General features: G+C 46.6%; 1 protein-coding gene across 1 annotated transcript in view; it reads left to right on the top strand.

Annotated features, from left to right (window-relative positions):
- LOC144672016 (NACHT, LRR and PYD domains-containing protein 3-like) overlaps positions 1-19601 on the top strand; it is a 109555-nt gene that overhangs the window by 68353 nt on the left and 21601 nt on the right. Inside the window, 1 exon segment of the mRNA XM_078533956.1 lies at positions 4427-4513. Within this exon segment, the coding sequence (XP_078390082.1) occupies positions 4427-4513 (87 nt within the window).

Raw genomic sequence — 19601 nt, 5'->3', positions numbered from 1 at the left:
GTGGTGAGTGAAGAATTGAGCATAGAATTAAGATAAAAAGAAATAGTGATATCTATTTACAAGAACAGGATATTCTAAACATACTAAACACCAGTGCAGAAAAAAATGCTTTGAAGAATATAATCATAATTAACCAGAAACCATGAGCTATACCGATCACAAGAGAAAATAAGTCCTTAGCATCATAAATAACCAGATGGTTTCTGGTGGAGAGAGTGAAATATCTTAACTTTTTATAATTACATAGGAAGACCTTGTCAGGTCTAATTGATTAAATTGTCTCCCAATTCTGTTCATTATTTTTTTTTTCTTTCGTTCATGGGATGTAGGCATCGCTGGTTCGGCCAGCATTTATTGCCCATCCCTAATTGCCCTTGAGAAGGTGGTGGTGGACTGCCTTCTTGAACCGCTGCAGTCCATGTGGTGTAGGTACACCCACAGTGCTATTAGGGAGGGAGTTCCAGGGTTTTGACCCAGCGACAGTGAAGGAACAGCGATATATTTCCAAGTCAGGATGGCGAGTGACTTGGAGGGGAACTTGGAGGTGGTTTTGTTCTCATGCCTCTGCTGCCCTTGTCCTTCTTGGCGGTAAAGGTCACAGTTTTGGAAGGTACTGTCTAAGGAGCCTTGGAGAGCTGCTGCAGTGCATCTTGTAGATGGTATACACTGATGCCAATGTGCACCAGTGGTGGAGGGAACGAAGGATGAAGGTAGTGGATGGGGTGCCAATCAAGTGGGCTGCTTTGTCTGGATGGTGTCGAGCTTCTTGAGTGTTGTTTGAGCCGCACTTATTCTGGCAATTGGAGAGTATTCCATCACACTCTTGATTTGTGCCTTGTAGATGGTGAAGAGGTTTTTGGGGAGTCGGGAGATGAGTAACTCTCCGAAGAATTTCAAGCCTCTAACATGCTCTTACAGCCACAATATTTAATTGGCTGGTCTAGTTCAGTTTCTGGCCAATGGTAACCCCCAGAATGTTGATACTGGTGGTTTTAGCGATTGTCATGCCATTGAATGTCAGGAGAGATGGTTAGATCCTCTCTTGTTGGAAATGGTCATTGCCTGGCACTTGTCAGCCCAATCCTGATTTTGTCCAAGTCTTGCTGCATGTGGAAAAGGACTGCTTCACCAACTGGGGAGTTATGAATTTAGCTGAATATTGTGCAATCATTGCAAATGTCATGAAGCTATGTATGTAATATTTTGGAAAATACATTTCTTTTAAAATAGAGGTTTAGCCTGTGGGTGTGTCTTAATTGGATGAAAGCCAGTTAATCTGGGTGCTTTGAGGGGTACTAGTTTTGATATGTAAGAGAGATAGTTAGCGTGCATTTGCATTTTTGAACTGAGCATTCAAGAAGTGGGGTGAAAACTGATGCCTTTCTAGCAGCCACCAAGCAATATGTTTATGTTACTAATAAAGCTGGTACTATGAAAGTAGTTTTATTGTTAGAGAGGTTTAGTTCAGAGGTTGTTGTTACAGTGGGAATTAACATTCAATGGGCATTGGTAGGGAACAAGACAACTGTTTCGGGTGTGCAGAGCAGAGGCAATGTAAGATGAAAGGCAGCTGCAAGCCCCCAACTGGCTCCATAGTGAAAATAACCTCATTTTTAATTTTTTAGGTGAAAATGCTTTGCCTGACGTCTAGTAAAGTCTATGGGTTTCTGTTGCCTTAATAGAGATTGGTTTGGGAATTTGTCAAAAGTTATGATAGTAGTAATTTGTAGCCATGTGAATATTAATTCTACCTGTGTAAATTAATAAAATATTTCCTTTAGTTTAATGTAAAATCTCAAGAACTGGTGGTCTGATTCCTGCATTTAGAATTGCATCTCAAGCATAACACTTAAAATTATAGGTTATGACAGTTGTTTTAAGTTTCCCTCTGGGATTTTTAAATAACTCCGCTTTACCAACTGCATCGGTCAAAACAGCGAACATCCCCACTTCTGACCTTATGATGGGAGGAGGGTCATTGATGAAGCAGCTGAAGATGGCTGGGCCTATGACACTACCCTGAGGAACTCCTGCAGTGATGTCCTGGGACTGAGATGATTGACCTCCAACAACCACAACCATCTTCCTTTGTGCTAGGTATCACCCCCGACCACTACAGAGTTTTCCCACTGATTTTCATTGACTTCAGTTTTGCTAGGGCTCCTTGATGCCACACTCGGTCGAATGCTACCTTGATGTCAAGGACAGTTACTTTCACCTCACCTCTTGACTTCAGCTCTTCTGTCCATGTTTGGACCAAGGCTGTTATGAAGTGCTGGACTGAGTGGCCCTGATGGAACCCAAACTGAGAGTCAGTGCGCAGGTTATTGCTGAGTAAGTGTGTGATAGTATTGTCGATGACCCCTTCCATCACTTTACTGATGATTGAGAGAAGACTGCTGGGACGGTAGTTGGCTGGGTTGGATTTGTGCTGCTTTTTATGGACAGGGCGTACCTGGGCAGTTTTCTACATTGCTGTGTAGAGGCCAATGTTGAAGCTGCACTGGAGCAGCTTGGAAAAATGTATGGCTAATTCTGGAGCACAAGTCTTTAGTAATATTGTCGGAATGTTGTCAGGGCTCATAGCCTTTGCAGGATCTAGTGCCTTCAGCCATTTCTTGAGTGTGTCAAATTGGCTGAAGCATGGCATCTGTGATGCTGGGGACCTCCGGTGGAGGCCGAGATGGATCATCTACTCGGCACTTCTAGCTAAAGATTGTAGCAAATACTTCATCCTTATCATTTGTACTGATGTGATGGGCTCCCCCGTCATTGAGGATGGGGATATTTGTGGACCCATCATCCTCCTGCTGGTTGTTTAATCATCCATTGCCACTCATGACTGGATGTGGCAGGACTGCAGAGCTTAGATCTGACCCGAGGAAATGTTAGTAATGAGGAAACCTGCTGCTGTTTTAAAAGCTCAAATTCCCCTAATGCCTATTTATACCCAGGACTCAGACACACACTGGACAACTGGAAAGAATTTCCAGAAATCTGTACCATCAACTGTTCCTTGCAAAGAGTTGACAGTCTCGGGTAAAACTGCCAGTGGTATACAACAGGATTTTCTGATAATCCACCCATATGTGACTATCCGAAAGGAGCAGGGAACTCCCGAAAATTCCCTTGAAATATAACAGTAGCTGCAGTAAGTATAGAACGTGTTTAATGGGGCATAAAGTGGGAGACACCCCTTCCCTGTAAACTAGGAGAACAAGGACATTTCAACTTTGTAACGAGACAGAATAAACTTCCCCTGTTGTATAAAATCCAGGGGGAGGATTTTACAGCAGCAGTTAGCATAGTTTCACAATATAACTCACCCCAAGGCATTATACAGAATAATATATTGCACAGAGTTATGAATTACAGGGAATCAACGCTTTATCATTTAATTCTCAAAAATTTGCCATTCTCATAAAATTCCGGATTTACGGAACAACAGAAACGAGATGAGTTTCCTAAAATTTGGTGGCGCTAGTCACTGAACTTGAGGAGGATAATTCTGATCATCAGGGAATGAGACCAGACTGAGAGACATTTACAGGCTGGACACAGACAACTCTCTATCTAACAGATACTGAGAGGGGTGAAAGTGGTCTTCACCAGTAGTTAAACCAACGATAGTGAGTTGTTCACCAATTTACACTGCTTACTCCCTTCTTTTCCATTCAATTGAAAGGACAATCGGGTGAGGTGTAGTATGGGCAGGTGATCCAATATCACCCATCATACACTGTCGACAAAAGATCAAGTTACCCCCAACTGATTAATTTTCAGTGACAGTAAAATCTCAGTATTGATTTCTGACATTGCTTCCATGTTTCCTGTGACAGTGGGCAGAATATTTGAATTAGATCCGAGTTTTGGCTCAATGGGCTAATGTTTTGGGGCTTCCTGAAGGCAGGAACAGGGGTGGGCAGAGATGTCAAGGTTACTGGTGCCAAGCAGTGTGTCAATTTCGAGGTGCCGAATCTGTTGGCGGCAATAATCACCATGCATAGGCGGGGAGGGACAGGGATCTCAGCTGAGGCCAATTAAGACGTTGAAAACCTTTTTAAGCACATAAGATGGTTTGCAGTCTCTGGCTTCCCTGTGACTTCTCGCTTCCCTCTAATGCTATGGAGGCTTTGACACAAACCGTAGGCCTCTCCCTCAGGACAACCAGTAGCTTCAGTGATAGCTGCCATGTGAGTCTATAATGAATCCTCACTTCATCTGACCACCTCCATTCCACCCCCACTGGCTCTAAGTGAGCAGGAAACCTGCCTCCATACCAATTAATGGCGTCTCTATGTGAAAATCATAACTTTAATCAGTTTCCCACCAGTGGTGGCTTTCAGATCTGAAAATAAACCCAGCTCCTGTTTGTCATTGGGTGAAAATTCAGCCCATTTTAATGTTTCTCACTCTCTCTGTTTAGACTGGGTGACAATAACCTGGGAGATTCAGGAGTGAAACTACTGTCTGCGGTTCTGAGCAATACGGACTGTAAAATACAGAAACTGTGGTAAGTACCAGACTGTGTGAGAATGTGTTTGTAATAACTGGATGTCTGACATAGTAAATTACTATTAGTATCAGCAATAATGTCATTACTAAACACTGAACATTATCATCACTGTCAATATTAGTGTTGTTAATAAACGTCAGTGATTTACTCTGATTCCTATAATATTTCTCTCTCTCTGAGCTCCAGGCCAAATAGTAACATGTTCTCACCTCCCCTCTCAGTACAAACCGGTAACTGATGGGTCTGAACCTGAGTTACAATAAACTACGAGATTCAGGAATGAAACCTTTAAATAATAATCTAAAATTATTCTCAATGACGTGTATCAGAATAAGAAGATGGACAAAACAATTCAATGTTTATACAGTTATCATATATGGCACATCACATGTTCAATTTAGTTTGATTATTTATTCCAATAATCGATGTTTAAGCTTGGAAGCTTCTTGGTTGCTTAAAAATAGAAAACTGCTATATATTGGTAAGGCAGTTAAACTACATTAAATTCTGATGAGTTACATCCCAGAGGATCTGTCCACAAATTTGAGATAAGCGGTGCTTCGTGTTAGCCAAGGAGACCCCATTCCAGCATGAATGCATCTCTTATGTAACCCGATATACCTATAAACCTGATATACCTATGCCAAAAACAACAGGTTCAACTGCCAAATGAAAATACAGTAAAGTAATTGTGCAAAAAAAAACCTCTTTATTTAATTTGTTCACACATTACAATTGTCTGACCTTGTAAAAGGCCGGAGCTTTGCCTTGAACAATGCCCAGTGCTCCATGATTTCACGCTTGTGTGTGGTCTAACTCAACTCTGATTGGTCAATGCAGACATATGACAAATTAGACAAGTTCAGCTAACCTAGGGTAACCAGTGCAGAATTTCAGTTTATCATGGGTATTGTTCTATGGGGTTTGCTATTCTGTCAGCAAGAATGGTTGACAAGTTCAACATAACCAGAATGTTGTATCACTTGAGTTTGACTCCTTGCAATTTCACTGTATCAAATTGAATAAACCAAGAGAGCCTGTGACTCTGAGGAACCCGACTGTAAAATACAGAAACTGTGTGAGATTGTGTTTATGATAATGGATGTCTAGCACTGCACAGTATCATCAGTATCTGTTATAGTGTTATTAAGACAGGTGAGTAAAAGATAAGTCAAAGGGGAAGGTTTTAAAGAGCATCTTAAAAGAGAAGGGAGAGACAGAGGCAAAGAGGATTATAAAGGGAATTCCAGAGCTTACAGCCCAGGAGCTCAGCTGCCAATGGCAATAATCACAGTGCAGAATAGTCTTAATTATGTATCTATTGAGAATGGAGAGTGTTTTTAATAACACTAATACTGATAGTAACAGTAGTGTAATTAAAAGCACTGTCCAAGATTAATAGACACATATAAGCTTGGCAGCAAAGTTGAAGGCCATGAAATAAAAGGCAGCATGGATATGAAGTTGTCTGAGTGACAGGAAACAAGCAGTAGTGCTGAATGGCAATTTTTCAGATGGAGAAACATACAGTGGGGTTCCCCAGCAGTCAGTACAGTACTAGCACTGCTACTTTTCTTCATGTATATCAACAAATTAGACTTGGGTGTCTCAAAAAATGAGATGTCAACTTGGTGAGCTACAACACAGGACCACTTGTATGCTACACAGTGGAAACAGCTTGTGATAGATAGAGTTAAGTGATCACAAAACCAGTGATCAGATCAAAGATCTGCAGTCTTACCACATGCAGTCATGAAATCTGCCATCCTTATCTGTTCTGGCCTACATGTGACTCCCGATGCACAGCAATGTAGCTGACTCCTAAACCCCCTTCTGAGATGGCCTAGCAAGTCACTCAGTTGTATCAAACCACTGCAGAAAATTGGATAAGGAATGATACCGGACCGACCACCAGGCATCACTCTTGGCACCTGCAACAACAACGGCAAACTCAGCCCTTTCGGCACTGCAAAGCCCTCTTGACTAATCTGGGGACTTGTGCCAAAATTGGGAGAGCCAGCTCACAGACAAGTCAGGCAACAGCCTGACATAGTCATACTCACACAATCATATCTTACCGATAATGTCCCTGGGTATGGACTTTCCCACCGGCAGGTCAGACTCAGTGGCTTAGTTGCCCTGGGATTCCTCAACATCAGATCCAGACCCCATGAAGTCTCATGGCATCAGGTCAATCATGGGCAAGGAAACCTCCTGCTGATTACCACCCCCTACCCCGCTGATGAATCAATGCTCCCCCTGTGCCCCACCCCACTGATGAAGCGATGCTCCTCCATATTGAGGATCACTGAGTGTGGCAAGGGCACGAGGATGTACTCTGAGTGAGGGAGATTTTTTTTTTTCATTCATGGGATGTGGGTATTGATGGACAGCACAGCATTTATTACCCAGAGGGGTCACATCAGGAGTCACATGTAGGCCAGACCAGGTAAAGACAACAGATTTCCTACACGAAAAGGCATTAGTGAGCTAGTTGGGTTTTTACAATGGACAATGGTTTCGTGGTCATCCTTTGACTTTTAATTCAATTAAATTCCGCCATCTGTCATGGCGGGATTTGAACCCAGGTCCCCAGAGCATTACTCTGAATACTAGTCTAGCGACAATACCAGTATGCCATCGCCTCACAGATGCCAGTTTTCAGCCAATTCAATTTTCTCCACGTGATATCAAGAAATGGCTGAGGGCATTGGATACTGCAAAGGCCCTGACAATATTCCGTAATAGTACTGAAGACTTATGCTCCAGAACTTGCCACACCCCTAGCCAAGCTGTTCCAGTCCAGCTATAACACTGGCGACCACCCGGCAATGTGGAAAATTGCCCAGGTATGTCCTACAGACAAAAGCAGGACAAATCCATCCCGGTCAATACCGCCCCATCTCGATCATCAGTAAAGAGACAGAAAGTGTCATCAACAATGCTATCGAGTGACACTGCTTAGCAATAACCTGAACACTGACGCTCTTGGCTTTGCCAGGGCCACTCAGATCCTGACCTCATTACAGCCTTTGTTCAAGCATGGACAAAAGAGCTGAACACCAAAGGTGAGCTGAAAGTGACTGCCTTGACATCAAGGGAATCAGGGGAAAACTTTCCGCCGTTTGGAGTCATACCTAGCAGAAAGGAAGATGGTTGTGGTTTTTGGAGGTCAGTCATCTCAGTTCCAGGACATCCCTCCAGGAGTTCCTCAGGATAGTGTTCTCGGCCTAACCATCTTCACCTGCTTCATCAATGAACTTCCTTCCATCGTAAGGTGAGAAGTGAGGATGTTCACTGATGATTGCACAGTGTTCAGCACCATTCACGACCTCTGAGATACTGAAGCAACCCATGTCAAAATATAGCAAGAGCTGAACAATATCTAGGCTTGTGCTGACAAGTAGCAAGTAACATCCACTTCACACAAGTGCTAAACAATGACCATCTCCAACAAGAGAAAATCTAACCATCATTCAAGGGCATTACCATTGGCAACCAATGGCAACCTTGACATTCAATGGCATTACCATTGCTGAACCCCCACTTTCAACATCCTGGTCGTTACCATTGACCAGAACCTGAACTGGACTAGCCATATAACTATTGTGGCTACAATAGCAGATCAGAGGCTAGCAACCCTGTGGCGAGTAACCAACCTCCTGACTCCCCAAATCTGGTCCATCATTTACAATGCACAAGTGAGGAGTGTGATGGAATATTCTCCATTTGCCTGGTTGAGTGCAGCTCCAACAATACTCAGAAGCTTGACACCATTCAGGACAAAGCAGACCACTTGATTGGCATCCGATCCACAAATATTCACTCTCTCCCCCACTAATTAACAGTAGCAGCAGTGTGTACCATCTAGGAATTCACCAAGGCTCCTTAGAAAGCACCTTACACCCCCATGACCACTACTGCCTCGAAGGATACGGGCAGCAGATAGATGGAAACACCATCACTTGGAAATTCCCCTCCAAGCCACGCACCATCCTTGCTTGGAAACATATCACCGTTCACTGTTGTTGGGTCAAAGCCCTGGAATTCCCTCCATGGACGGCAGCGGTTTAAGAGGGCAGCTCAGCACCACCTTCTCAAGGGCAATTGGGATGGGCAATAAATCCTGGCCTAGCCAGTGATGCATACATCCCATGGAAGAATAAAAATAAAGAATTGTGTTGGGTAATTTAAAAAATAACTTGCAGGAGGAGGAGACTCCACAAACATCCCCATCATTACTGTTGGGGAGCCCAGTGCATCAGTGCAAAAGACAAGGCTGAAGCATTAGCAGGCATCTTCAGCTCAAAGTGCCAAGTGGATGATTCATCACATCCTGAGGTGCCCAGCATTACGGATGCTAATCTTCAGCCTGTTTGATTCACTCTACATAATATTCAGAAATGACTGAAGCGCTGGATACTGCAAAATCTGTGGACTTGACAATATCCCAACAGTAGAAATGAAGACTTATGATTCACGAACTGGCTGCACCCCTAACTGAGCTGTTCCAGTTCAGCTACAACACTGGATTTACCTGAAAATGTGTAAAAATGACTAATAAAATCCTGTACACAAAACGCATGTCAAATCCAATCTGGACAAGCCCCGGCCCATCAGCCTCCTGTCAATCATCAGCAAAGTGATGGATGGTGACATTCTTCAGGAGTTCCTCAGATGCTTTGTCAATGACCTTCCATCCACTCTAAGGTCAGAAGTGATGATGATCGCTAATGATTGCACAATTTTCAGTACTGTTCACATTCCTCAGATACTGAAGCAGCCAATGTCCATATATAGCAAGCCATGAACGACATCCAGGCCTGCCCTGATAAGTGCCAAGTAATATTTCTGCTTAAAAACCCACTTGATTAGCACCTCATCCACTAAATTAAACATCAACTCCCTCCACCACCAACACAACACATAGTGGCAGCAATTTGTGCTATATATGAAGCAATTCATCAAGGCTTCTTCAACAACACCTTCCAAACCCACAACCTCTACTACCTAGAAGGACAAGGGCAGCAGAAGCATGGGAACACCACCACCGGCAAGATCCCATCCAAGCCACATACCATCCTGACTTGGAACTATATTGCTGTTCCTTCACTGTCGTGGAATCAAAATCCTGGATATCCCTTCCTAACAGCATTGTACCAGGCGGACTGTGGAAATTTAAGAAGGCAGCTCACTACTGCTTTCTCAAGGGAAATTAGGGATGGGTGACAAATGTTGACCTTGCCAGTGATGCCATCATCCCATGCAAGAATTAAAACAACAAGCGCTCCAGACTGAAGGGTTGGCTACTTGCAGCTATGTGGATTCCAAGCACGGTTTCAGAGCAAAAATACAAGAGCAACTATGGGGCAACTAGAGCAGCAATTGAGCAGACAGTAGGGCTTCTGAAGATGAGGTCCTGCTATCTGGATCGGTCAGGTGGAGCCCTTCAATATACCTGGCAAGGGTCTTGCATGTACTGGTGTTGTGCTGTGCTCTGCACAAACTGGAACGACAGTGGGGAGAAACTTTGAACAATGACGACATCCTAGAGTGTGATGCCTCCTCCAACGATGAGTATATGGTGGTGGATCTTGACCAGGCGCTACATGATGAAGAGCCCCAGGCACCATGGGAGATGTGCAAGGGAGTTTCAAGATTCAGTAATACAGGCATGTTTCACATGAACCCTCCTCACACACCCATTCAATGTAATAAATCTTCGACCTTCTGCAACCATGTTGCTGTTTTTTTGAATGTCTTTACCATTTACCATCACTACATGAGGCAAAGACATTGGAAATGTATTGACCTCATTCAGTCTTGCCTTTCTCATCTCATCCTTTGCAGGAGGCAGTGAGCTGTTAAAGGTTCAGTAGTGTGGCAAAGGATTCTCTTTGTGGTGTAACATTTTAGAATTCATTGAAAACATATACACAGCAAGGTGACATGTATTAACAAAGCATAACCCTGTCAACCCAAGTGCAGCAAGGTGAACTTTTTAAAGTGCTTTGGGAGTCCTATGTTGTGTTCCTCCTGCGCTGTCAGCTGAGCTGGAGACAGGGTGCTGACCTTTCTCCTCCAAGAATTTAGACTACTGTGGCTGTTGCCCTCTGTTCCCTTAGATCTGGAGGGCCCCGGTGCACTGAGGGCCTCCTACTAGAGTTGGCTCTATCATCATGGCTTCATGAGGGCTGCTGTTATGATCAGAGCAGACAAGGACCCACTTCCCCCACCTGCAGCTGCATGAGAGGAGCCTCCAGATGCTGCAGGCAGCTGCCCCTATTCCTTTTCAGGGTACACTGGACCCCCCCCCCCCCGCAACCCCCTGCTCACCTGAGGACCTGACGGTGGCTCCAGACAACTCGTCCCCCTGTCACACAGCCATTGCTCCAGAGAGCTCATGCAGATGATGACGACATGCAGGTCAGTGTGTATCCCCAATAGGTGGTATGCTTGATGTGGCTCTCCATGAAGGTCACCAACCTCTCGCTGGAAGATGTCATGTAAACTCATGCCAGAGACACAGTGATACTCATGGCCGGGACTGACTCCTCCACCCTTTGTTTATGGATACACATAGTCTCTGGAAGTTCAGCCAGATGATCACACGCCTAACGCTGCAGATCCAGCATCTGCCGCTTGTTGAAGACTCCGGTGGCATGTCATGAGCCTGAAGCTTGGCATTACCCTGCCCTCCCACAGTCCTCCAAGTGTGAGTGGTCTCAACTATCACTGCCTCCATCAGCTGCTCGGATGTGTTTGTGATGTGCTTACCTGACTGTGACCCCTTTGCTACTCATGGGGTGTTTCAAGTCTACGGACAGTGGAACTTCTTCATGTCTGTCTCAGTGAGAATCTTCATTGAATGGATTTATCATTGCTGCCCCCAGACATTCCCTCATGGCAGAAGTCACATGACTACAGCAAGCCAGGTGGCACACTTAGTAATTATTGCATTTCAAAACCTAATCATCCCCTCTTTACCTACCGAACAATAGATCCAAGCATTTCCCTTCTCCTAGTGAACAAAAGACAAAGTTGCAAGTACAGTCATGTGTAACTGTGAGTTTACCAAGTTACCCACTATACACCCACTGTTCTCATGCATTAGCAACTGTTCGTTCTACCAGTCAGTTTCTGCACATGCAGTGCACACATAGGGCAGAATCGTCTTAGATTTGCACCAAGGCTGGTGGTGGGCGGATAAGACTGACATTTTACTCGCCAGCCACAATGGCGGCTTTTCATGCCGTATCGTCCCAAACCCACCATGCATTCATTTTGCATTCCCAGGAATCACGCCGTTTCCACGGTGAGTGAGCTCTCATTCGCCTACCACGCCATCACACCTATCACTCCAACATGCCTGGCACCATATTTAAAGTCAAGCTGTGCGCACACCTCTCAGTGCTTCCAGCCCAGAACTGCCACACGGAAGACATGGCCCTGAAAGGTAGGAAAACTGCAGCCCTCAGGTTTCGTGATGCATCCCACAAGCTACTTTTGGATCCAGTGGAAGCCCAACGTCATGTCCTCTATCCCCATTTTGGTTGCAGGAGGGGCATCACGAATCCAGCACGGGAGGCAGTGGCCACGGTGATAAGTGCCAAGGCCCTGCAAAAGAGCACAGCCACCCAGTGTGGTTACAGAATGAATGGTCTCCTCTGTTCCACCAGGGGAACTCACTCTTCTGAACACTCAACTCACACACTCTCAAACCCATCACACATCCACAGGGATCTCACACTTCAAGGGACAACATCACTAACTTTCACACACTCCCTCACATCTCCATCAGGCTCATACCCTCTCGGGCTCACGTCCTCACTCACCACACAAACATTCCACACAGTGCCATGTGTCCTGCTCACACCCTCTCCGACTGTTTCCATGCAGGAAAAGCCTGCTCACATCAGCAAGGAGAAGCCCTAAACCGGGAGTGGAATGGCCTAGCTTCGGCCCTCACTCACTTTGAGGAGTGTGCCATTGTGCTGACTGGTGAGTACATGGACCATGCCTGCGGCGATGGTAAGGTCGGCAGTGAACACTCAAGTGAGGATCCTGCACCACATCATCCTTCTTTCAACGCAACTGTGAGTGCTCTCTCTCCTTTTGACTGTGCTGCCATGCGCTACTTATCTCTCCTTCGGTTCACAGGGAGCTCTGCCAAGGGATCGACACCCTCAGCTAGCCAGTCCCTCAGCTCCATCCACGTCCTTACCTCCAGCCAACAGAATACCTCCTCCATTGAAGAGCATAAGCAGCCTGGAAGACCCATCACAGCGTTAACCCACACCCTCCACCAACACAGAGACACACACCTCGGTGGGACCTAGATCTAGAGCAGGCTCGGGTTCACAGTCTGGTGGTCACCGCATGGACGCATGTCCGCAGCAGGAGGAGGCAGGTTCGGCCAAGCTCCCCGGCACTTGGAGGACTGCTGGGGATCAGGCATCTGTGAGGTCTGAGTCAGATGACGAGCCTGTGGATTTGGCCTTGCAACTCATCCTGGAAAGACAGAAGATGGTGTGGGAACATCACCCAGTGCTGTTGGAAGCCCTCAACAGAGTGGAACGTGAGCTGGAGGAGTGCATCCATCTATCCTCTGATTAATTGATATCTATGTGTTCATGTATGGAGGTCCATACACAAACATGTTCATCAGAATGCAGAGATGAGCACAGACCTGCACTTTATCGTGGAAGACATGGATGAGTTCATACAGAGGCAACGGCCCTCCAGGTGTTCCTTCCCCTCTAGGACTCAGACTGGGGCCCCCAGGCACCTGAGGGGAGGAGGAGCAGCAGCTGGACACCCCTGTGTCATCCACTCATGAATCTCAGAGGCTGCCCTGTGCCCCTGAGTCCCCTTTGCCTGTCAGCCCCTCCACTTCGTCCTCTGTCACCGCAAGAGGAGCAGCTGGCCAATGAGTGATTCTGGAGGGAGAGGTGTGTTTGTTTGTTTGTGTGTGTGTGTGTGTGTGTGTGTGTGTGTGCGTGTGCGTGTTGGAGCCTCGTGCATGCACTGTCCCACACAGGCGGATCATTCACATGTCATTTTCACCTCAATGTCCTGAGCATTTTCAGTGATGCCTGCTGGGGTTCGCTTTCAGTTGTCCACCTGAGCTGACCTGCATCTCCACACGCCCAATGACCACACTCCATGCAGCACCTGATCTCACTCACCACAACTATCGTTTCACTTCTGATTTAGACAGCATAGTCTTCATCTGGTTTTTCGTGAATTCCCTGTCTTTTCCCCTTGCCCAGTCATCCATTTCCTTTCCCCCTTCACAGTTTTCTGTCCTGGCATCACATTCCATTTCTCCCCATCACCTCCCAGCCACAACTCCTTTCCTTCGGTGATGTCCAGGTGAACGTGCATGTTCCCTTCCTTCCTGAAAACCTGGCCCCGATCCACATTCACCTCCCTGACTTCCTCCTTACCACCCCCAGGGTCGGTGTCTGCCTCCGAGTCCCTCACAACCACCCTCACCGTCCCTTTTACCACTACTGTCGAACCCTCACGTTCCCACCCCACCACCTCATTCTGTCCTGGGTCATTCTCACCATTCTCTCATAACACGCCCACCATCAATTTGCTTCCCAGGAGGCAATGGTGCACCCATCAGACACCTCCCTTGCATGTTTACCTGGACATCCCCAATTGCAGACCCCTCCCCCCACCACCAGAACTCCTCCCCCCGAAACCCCTTCCCTAACACCTTCCACCCACCTTACACCTACCTCCCCAGTTGCCATCTTCTTTCTCCATTACCACGTACTCTGACCATACTCCCTCCGCATTTCCCAACCTCACCCCCCCAACATCTTCATTTCCCCCCCCTCCCATCCTCACCCCCCGACACCTTAATTTCCCCCTCCCAACCTCAACCCGACACATTCATTCCCCCCTCACTCAACCTCACCCCCCCCAACCTCAACCACACCGTCATCTTCATTCCCCCCTCCCAACCTCAGCCCCCGACACCTTCATTCCCCCCCGACATCTTCATTGCCCTCCCCAACCTCAACCACCCAACACCTTCATTCCCCCCCACCAACCTCACCACCCCAACACCTTCATCCCCCCTACCAACCTCACCCCCCCGACACCTTCATTCCCCCCCAACCTCACCCTCCGACATCTTTATTGCCCTCCCCAACCTTAGCCACCCGACACCTTCATTCCCCCCCACCAACCTCACCACCCCGACATTTTCATTCCCACCCTCCCAACCTCACTCCCCCAGACTCTTTCATTCCCGCCTTCTCAACCTCACACTCCCGACGCCTTCATTCCCCCCATCCCAACCTCACCCCCAACACATCTTCCTCTCCCATGTTGATCCTAGACTTTTTTCTCCCACCCCCTTGACCATCATCCATTGTGAGCATCAATGGTGACTTTTTAACTTCCATGGGCTGCTTCGCAGCAGCACCACGTCCACGAGAATCCACCCAGCATTCTATGGACATTCCTCCAGTGTGCCTTTGTTGTCGGCTCCAGTATCTTCTCCTCGGATGTCCATGATGTGAACAAGGCCCTGGTGGTAAGCCCTGACTGTTGCATGGCACAGTTGCCAAGACGTGTTCTGCACCGACGTGTTTTATCGTCAACGTGGAAGGAGAATCCAGAGGGTGGGATGAGTCCGGCGGGCTAGCCTTTTAATGATATGCAGATGTATTGCAACGTGGTTCTTGATGTTTGATAGCAGATAATGCACCCTCCGTTTTTGGGCTGAGCGGACGATTGCAAACTGGTTTTCCAATGTCATGAAACTGATTTTTGGCCTTCTCACCATATTGTTGGCTCACGCTGCCGAACACCCCGATGACAGCTGGCACGGAAAATCCCGCCCATAGTCTTTAAATCGTGCAGGCCTCTTAATAGTATGCATGGGCATTGACATTGGCTGTTCATCTGGGAGATGTTTCTTGTCCCACGGCCTTTATTGCCTTGGTGAAGGTTGTTGTTCCTTTGCGGTTGTTGGGGACTCTGGGACCTCTAGAGTTGACGGTCGTTCTGAGTTGCCAGCTGTGGAATTGTGTGTCAGTATTTCCTCCCGGTACCTTAGTGTTGTCTCTGATTTTTTTTAGTTTGGAGCTCGCACAGCTTGGTTCATTGCAGAATTCAGTTTATCATGTTTTCAAACGTATATACTCGGCTGCAATCTTGGCTTTCAAATCTCTGAGTTCAGCTCTGATATGTACATTTCCCTGTAGAAGTGCTTCATTTACCTTCAGCTCATGCTATCTGCCTGAAGTGGGTGGCAACTATCTTGTGGTTTATTTGAATATTGTCTCCCTTGCTCTGGAATCTTTTGTTGCCCTCTCTCTGGAGCCTTTTACTCCCCTCTTTCTGTTGGCACTTTTCGCATTACCAGCCAAAGCTTTAGACTTGTTTCAGCTGAGATGAGTGGCTGTTGCATCCCATCGATGACCAGGAACTCTCGATCTTCCTTCTTACCATTGCATTGGGCTCTCAGACTAAGTTGCCCTCTCGGTATGAGTATCGTGCCATCCTAGAGCCGCAACCTCACTTTCCAGGGTTTCATTTTCAGATTGCCATGTTGTGCCACTTCGCACAGGGTTGTGAAGGTCATTATGTTGCATAACGCAGCAGTGTCTATTTGACATTTGTTGTTCACTTGATACACTCCCTCTGCAGTCATCTTTGGGTGGAATCATCCCAGATTTGCACAAAGCGTGGTAGTGGGTGGGAAAAAAAGTCATTTTATCCACTGGCCACAATGGCAGGTTTTCATACCTTATCGTTCCATTCCCACCTCATTAATTATGCAACCACAGGAAACACGCTGTTTTGCTGGTGGGCAGCCTCCAATTGCCCACCACACCATGACCTTGCTGTTTCCTCATGTGGGGCACCGTATTTAAACTGCAGCTGCACGCATACTTCTCAATGCTTGCAGCCCAGGAGGGCACCGGTGAAGACATGGCCCCAAAAGCCAAGAAGAGTGCAGCCTCCCGATTGAGTTATGTATCCCTGGGACACCTCCTACACACAAAGGAGGCCCGCCACGATGTCCTCTACCCCCACGCAAGCTGCAGGAGGCCCATCCGTCTCACCGTTCCAGCTTGGGTGGTGGGGCAGAGGTGGTCAGTGCCAATGCTGCAAACAAGGAGTCGGCCATCAAATGATCTCATCCGTGCTGCCAGGGTAAGGCTATCACCTCATTACTCTAAACTCATACACTCACAAGGCCATCGCACATTCACTGGCACCTGACTCACTGCCAGCTCAAGTGACATCACCACTCAGTCTCTCACACACACCCTCACATCTCCATCTAGCCTCATCTCCTCTGGAGACTGCCTCCTCAGCCCTCACCATCTTGAGGCCACTTGCACAGATGAACACATGCCCCCACACAAACCCTGGGATATCCCCCTTCCCCAGTGCATCCCTCGCCCTGCAGTCTCTTCCCTTGCCTGAGGCCGCTTCTTCCCCCTTCCCCAAACAAGCCCTACCCCTGCAACCATTGAAAAGCCACTCTTCTCTTACAGCTGGTCTGGTGGGAAGAGACCTAAAAGTGATGTGGTGCTGCCTGCAAAGCCTGGTGCTAATGACCACGAGTGCTGTTTGAAGCAAGCTAGGCAAACAAAGCTCGAAGTCCCGAGCGATGTGCAGCTTGCCAGGTGCACGTCACTTATGTGCTGTTGTGAAACATGCCGATGGATGATCCAGCTGTGGGGGGTGATTCCGGAAATGAGGGCTTATAGTGAGATGCTAAAGTATTGAAATTAAGTTCCCGACGTGCGGCGGTGGGAAATGTGGCCTGCCTTTGATGGGTGGAGCAGATGATCGCAAACTGATTTTATGATGGCGTAAAACAGATTTTTGGACTTCTTGCCATATTGCCGTGCCCCCCTGCCCTGCCCACCATGACACCCGACACCAATGGAGCCGGAAAATTTCAGCCATTTTTGCAGCCACAAACCATTTGTTGCCTATAGACTTGTTGTATTGTGTACAGTTCTTCATCAAACTCTTCTGCTGATATCTCTCCAGTGGCCATCTGCATAGGCTTCTTTCACTTCTTTTTAGCCAAAAAACTGTGTGCGAAGTGATTCTGCTTCTTGCAGTTAAAACACTGCTTCCCCCATTGTGGGAAACCCTTCTTTTCCTTTGTATGCTGTGCTTCGCAGCATTTGCATCCTGCCCTTTGTGATTGCTCTGCTCATTCGGACAGGAATGTCTCTCAGCATAATGTATCTCCTGGTCTGCTCTGCCACACGTTTGCTCTAGCTAACATTTTCTGACCTCCGCATTTCTACACACATTACACACATCTATTGCATTCTTGAGTATCAGTTTCTCATATTTCAGTAGACTCTCGCTCACTGGTGGTTGTGGGGTGGGGGGAGAGTGGGGTAGGGGGAGTTGGATTTGAATGCCTATGCCTATCTTTAATCAGATCATGCTTTAGCTGTCTGAATTCGCGGTATTCTTCAACTTGTTTTACTGCAGTCATATACTGATTGATAGTTTCTGTTTCATACACAATGTTCACTCAGGGTTCAAGGCTTTCAAAATCTCTGCTGCCTCTTTTCTTTGTACGTCAGTTCGATTTAGGGTGGTATACAATTTGTAGCAGTCCTTCCCCAGCAGTGTTAGCTGCGTGGCTATTCTTATCAGTTCTGGCTTGTTAATTAAATTTGTCGCTGTCTCGTAGTTTAATCATTGCAAGTGGGAAAACTGTCACTTCTGCCATATATCGCCTTTCATTTCGACTCGAGTTGGGAATTAAAAACTTACTGCAGCCATTTTACTCACTCAGTATTTTAACTTACAGTCTTCAGTTCACTTGCTTTTCCTTAACTCCTTTTTCTTTCCTTGTCCTTTTCAGAAGCTTTGTGCAGACTAGAACTTTTTTGTGTGCCTTCCTGAGTTCTGCGTTCTCTGCAGCATTTGCTGGGTTCAAAGTATATTTTTTCTCCACTGCTGACACCATGTTTCAAGTCTAAGGACAGCAGAGCTTCTTCAGTGTCTGTCTCAGTGAGAGAATTTATTAAGTTGCTTGTATCATGGCTGCTCCCAGACATTGGTTCATGGCAGAGGTCACATGACTATGGAAAGACAGGTTGTAGATTTAGTAATTATTGCATTTCAAAACCAAAAAATGGGGACTGCCCACTGACCTGATAGTCTCTGTGCTGGTCTAGAGAGCGGGGGAATAACGTGACGGTGCACCCTCTGAGTTCCCCTCCTCCTCCTCTTCTGAGGTGGATGGCCATCTCCCATCACAGCAGCCCTTGATTTGCAAGAGAGAGAACAATATTAGACGGCAAGGTACATTCCAACTCATCCTTCAGACTATTCTTAATCTGGAGATCCATGTGATCAGTGGTGTACATGCAAGCATCAGGTTTTCTGTTCACACCAGACTCCTGTGCTCATCCATTCAGCCAATCCCTCTCTCAGGAATCCACAACCCATCTCACCATCAGTGGTTACCCAGCCTGCCTCCAGGCCTTCCAGCTGCAGTGCTTCATCTTCCATTTGATAAGGTGCCACATCAAAGGTTATTACTGAAAATAAAAGTGCATGGCGCAGGGGGTAACACATTAGCATGCATAGAAGATTGGCTGGCTAGCAGAAATCAGAGAGTATGCGTAAATGGTTCATTTTCAGCTTGACAGGATGTAACGAGTGAAGTCCCACAGGGATCTGTGCTGGGGCCTCAACTTTTTACAATTTACATCAATGACTTAGATGAGGGGAGCAAAGACATAGTAGCTAAGTTTGGAAATGGCAAAGACGGGTAGGAAAGTACGTTGTGAAGAAGACATGTGAAGGCTGCAGATGGATATGGATAGGTTGAATGAGTGGGCAAAGATCTGGCGAATGGAGTTTAATGTGGGAAAGTGTGAAGTTGTTCACTTTGGCATAGAGTATTACTTAAATGGAGATCAGCTGCACAATACTGAGGTGCAGATGGATCTAGGTGTTCTTGTACATGAGTCACAAAAAGTTAGTATGCAGGTACAGCAAGTAATTATGAAGACTAATGGACTGATATCCTTTATTATGAGAGGGATTGAACATAAGAGTAAGAATG

The sequence above is a fragment of the Cetorhinus maximus genome, chromosome 35, assembly GCF_964194155.1.
Source record: "Cetorhinus maximus chromosome 35, sCetMax3.hap1.1, whole genome shotgun sequence".
Classification (NCBI taxonomy): domain Eukaryota; kingdom Metazoa; phylum Chordata; class Chondrichthyes; order Lamniformes; family Cetorhinidae; genus Cetorhinus; species Cetorhinus maximus.
This window is presented reverse-complemented; position numbering and strand designations above follow the sequence as displayed.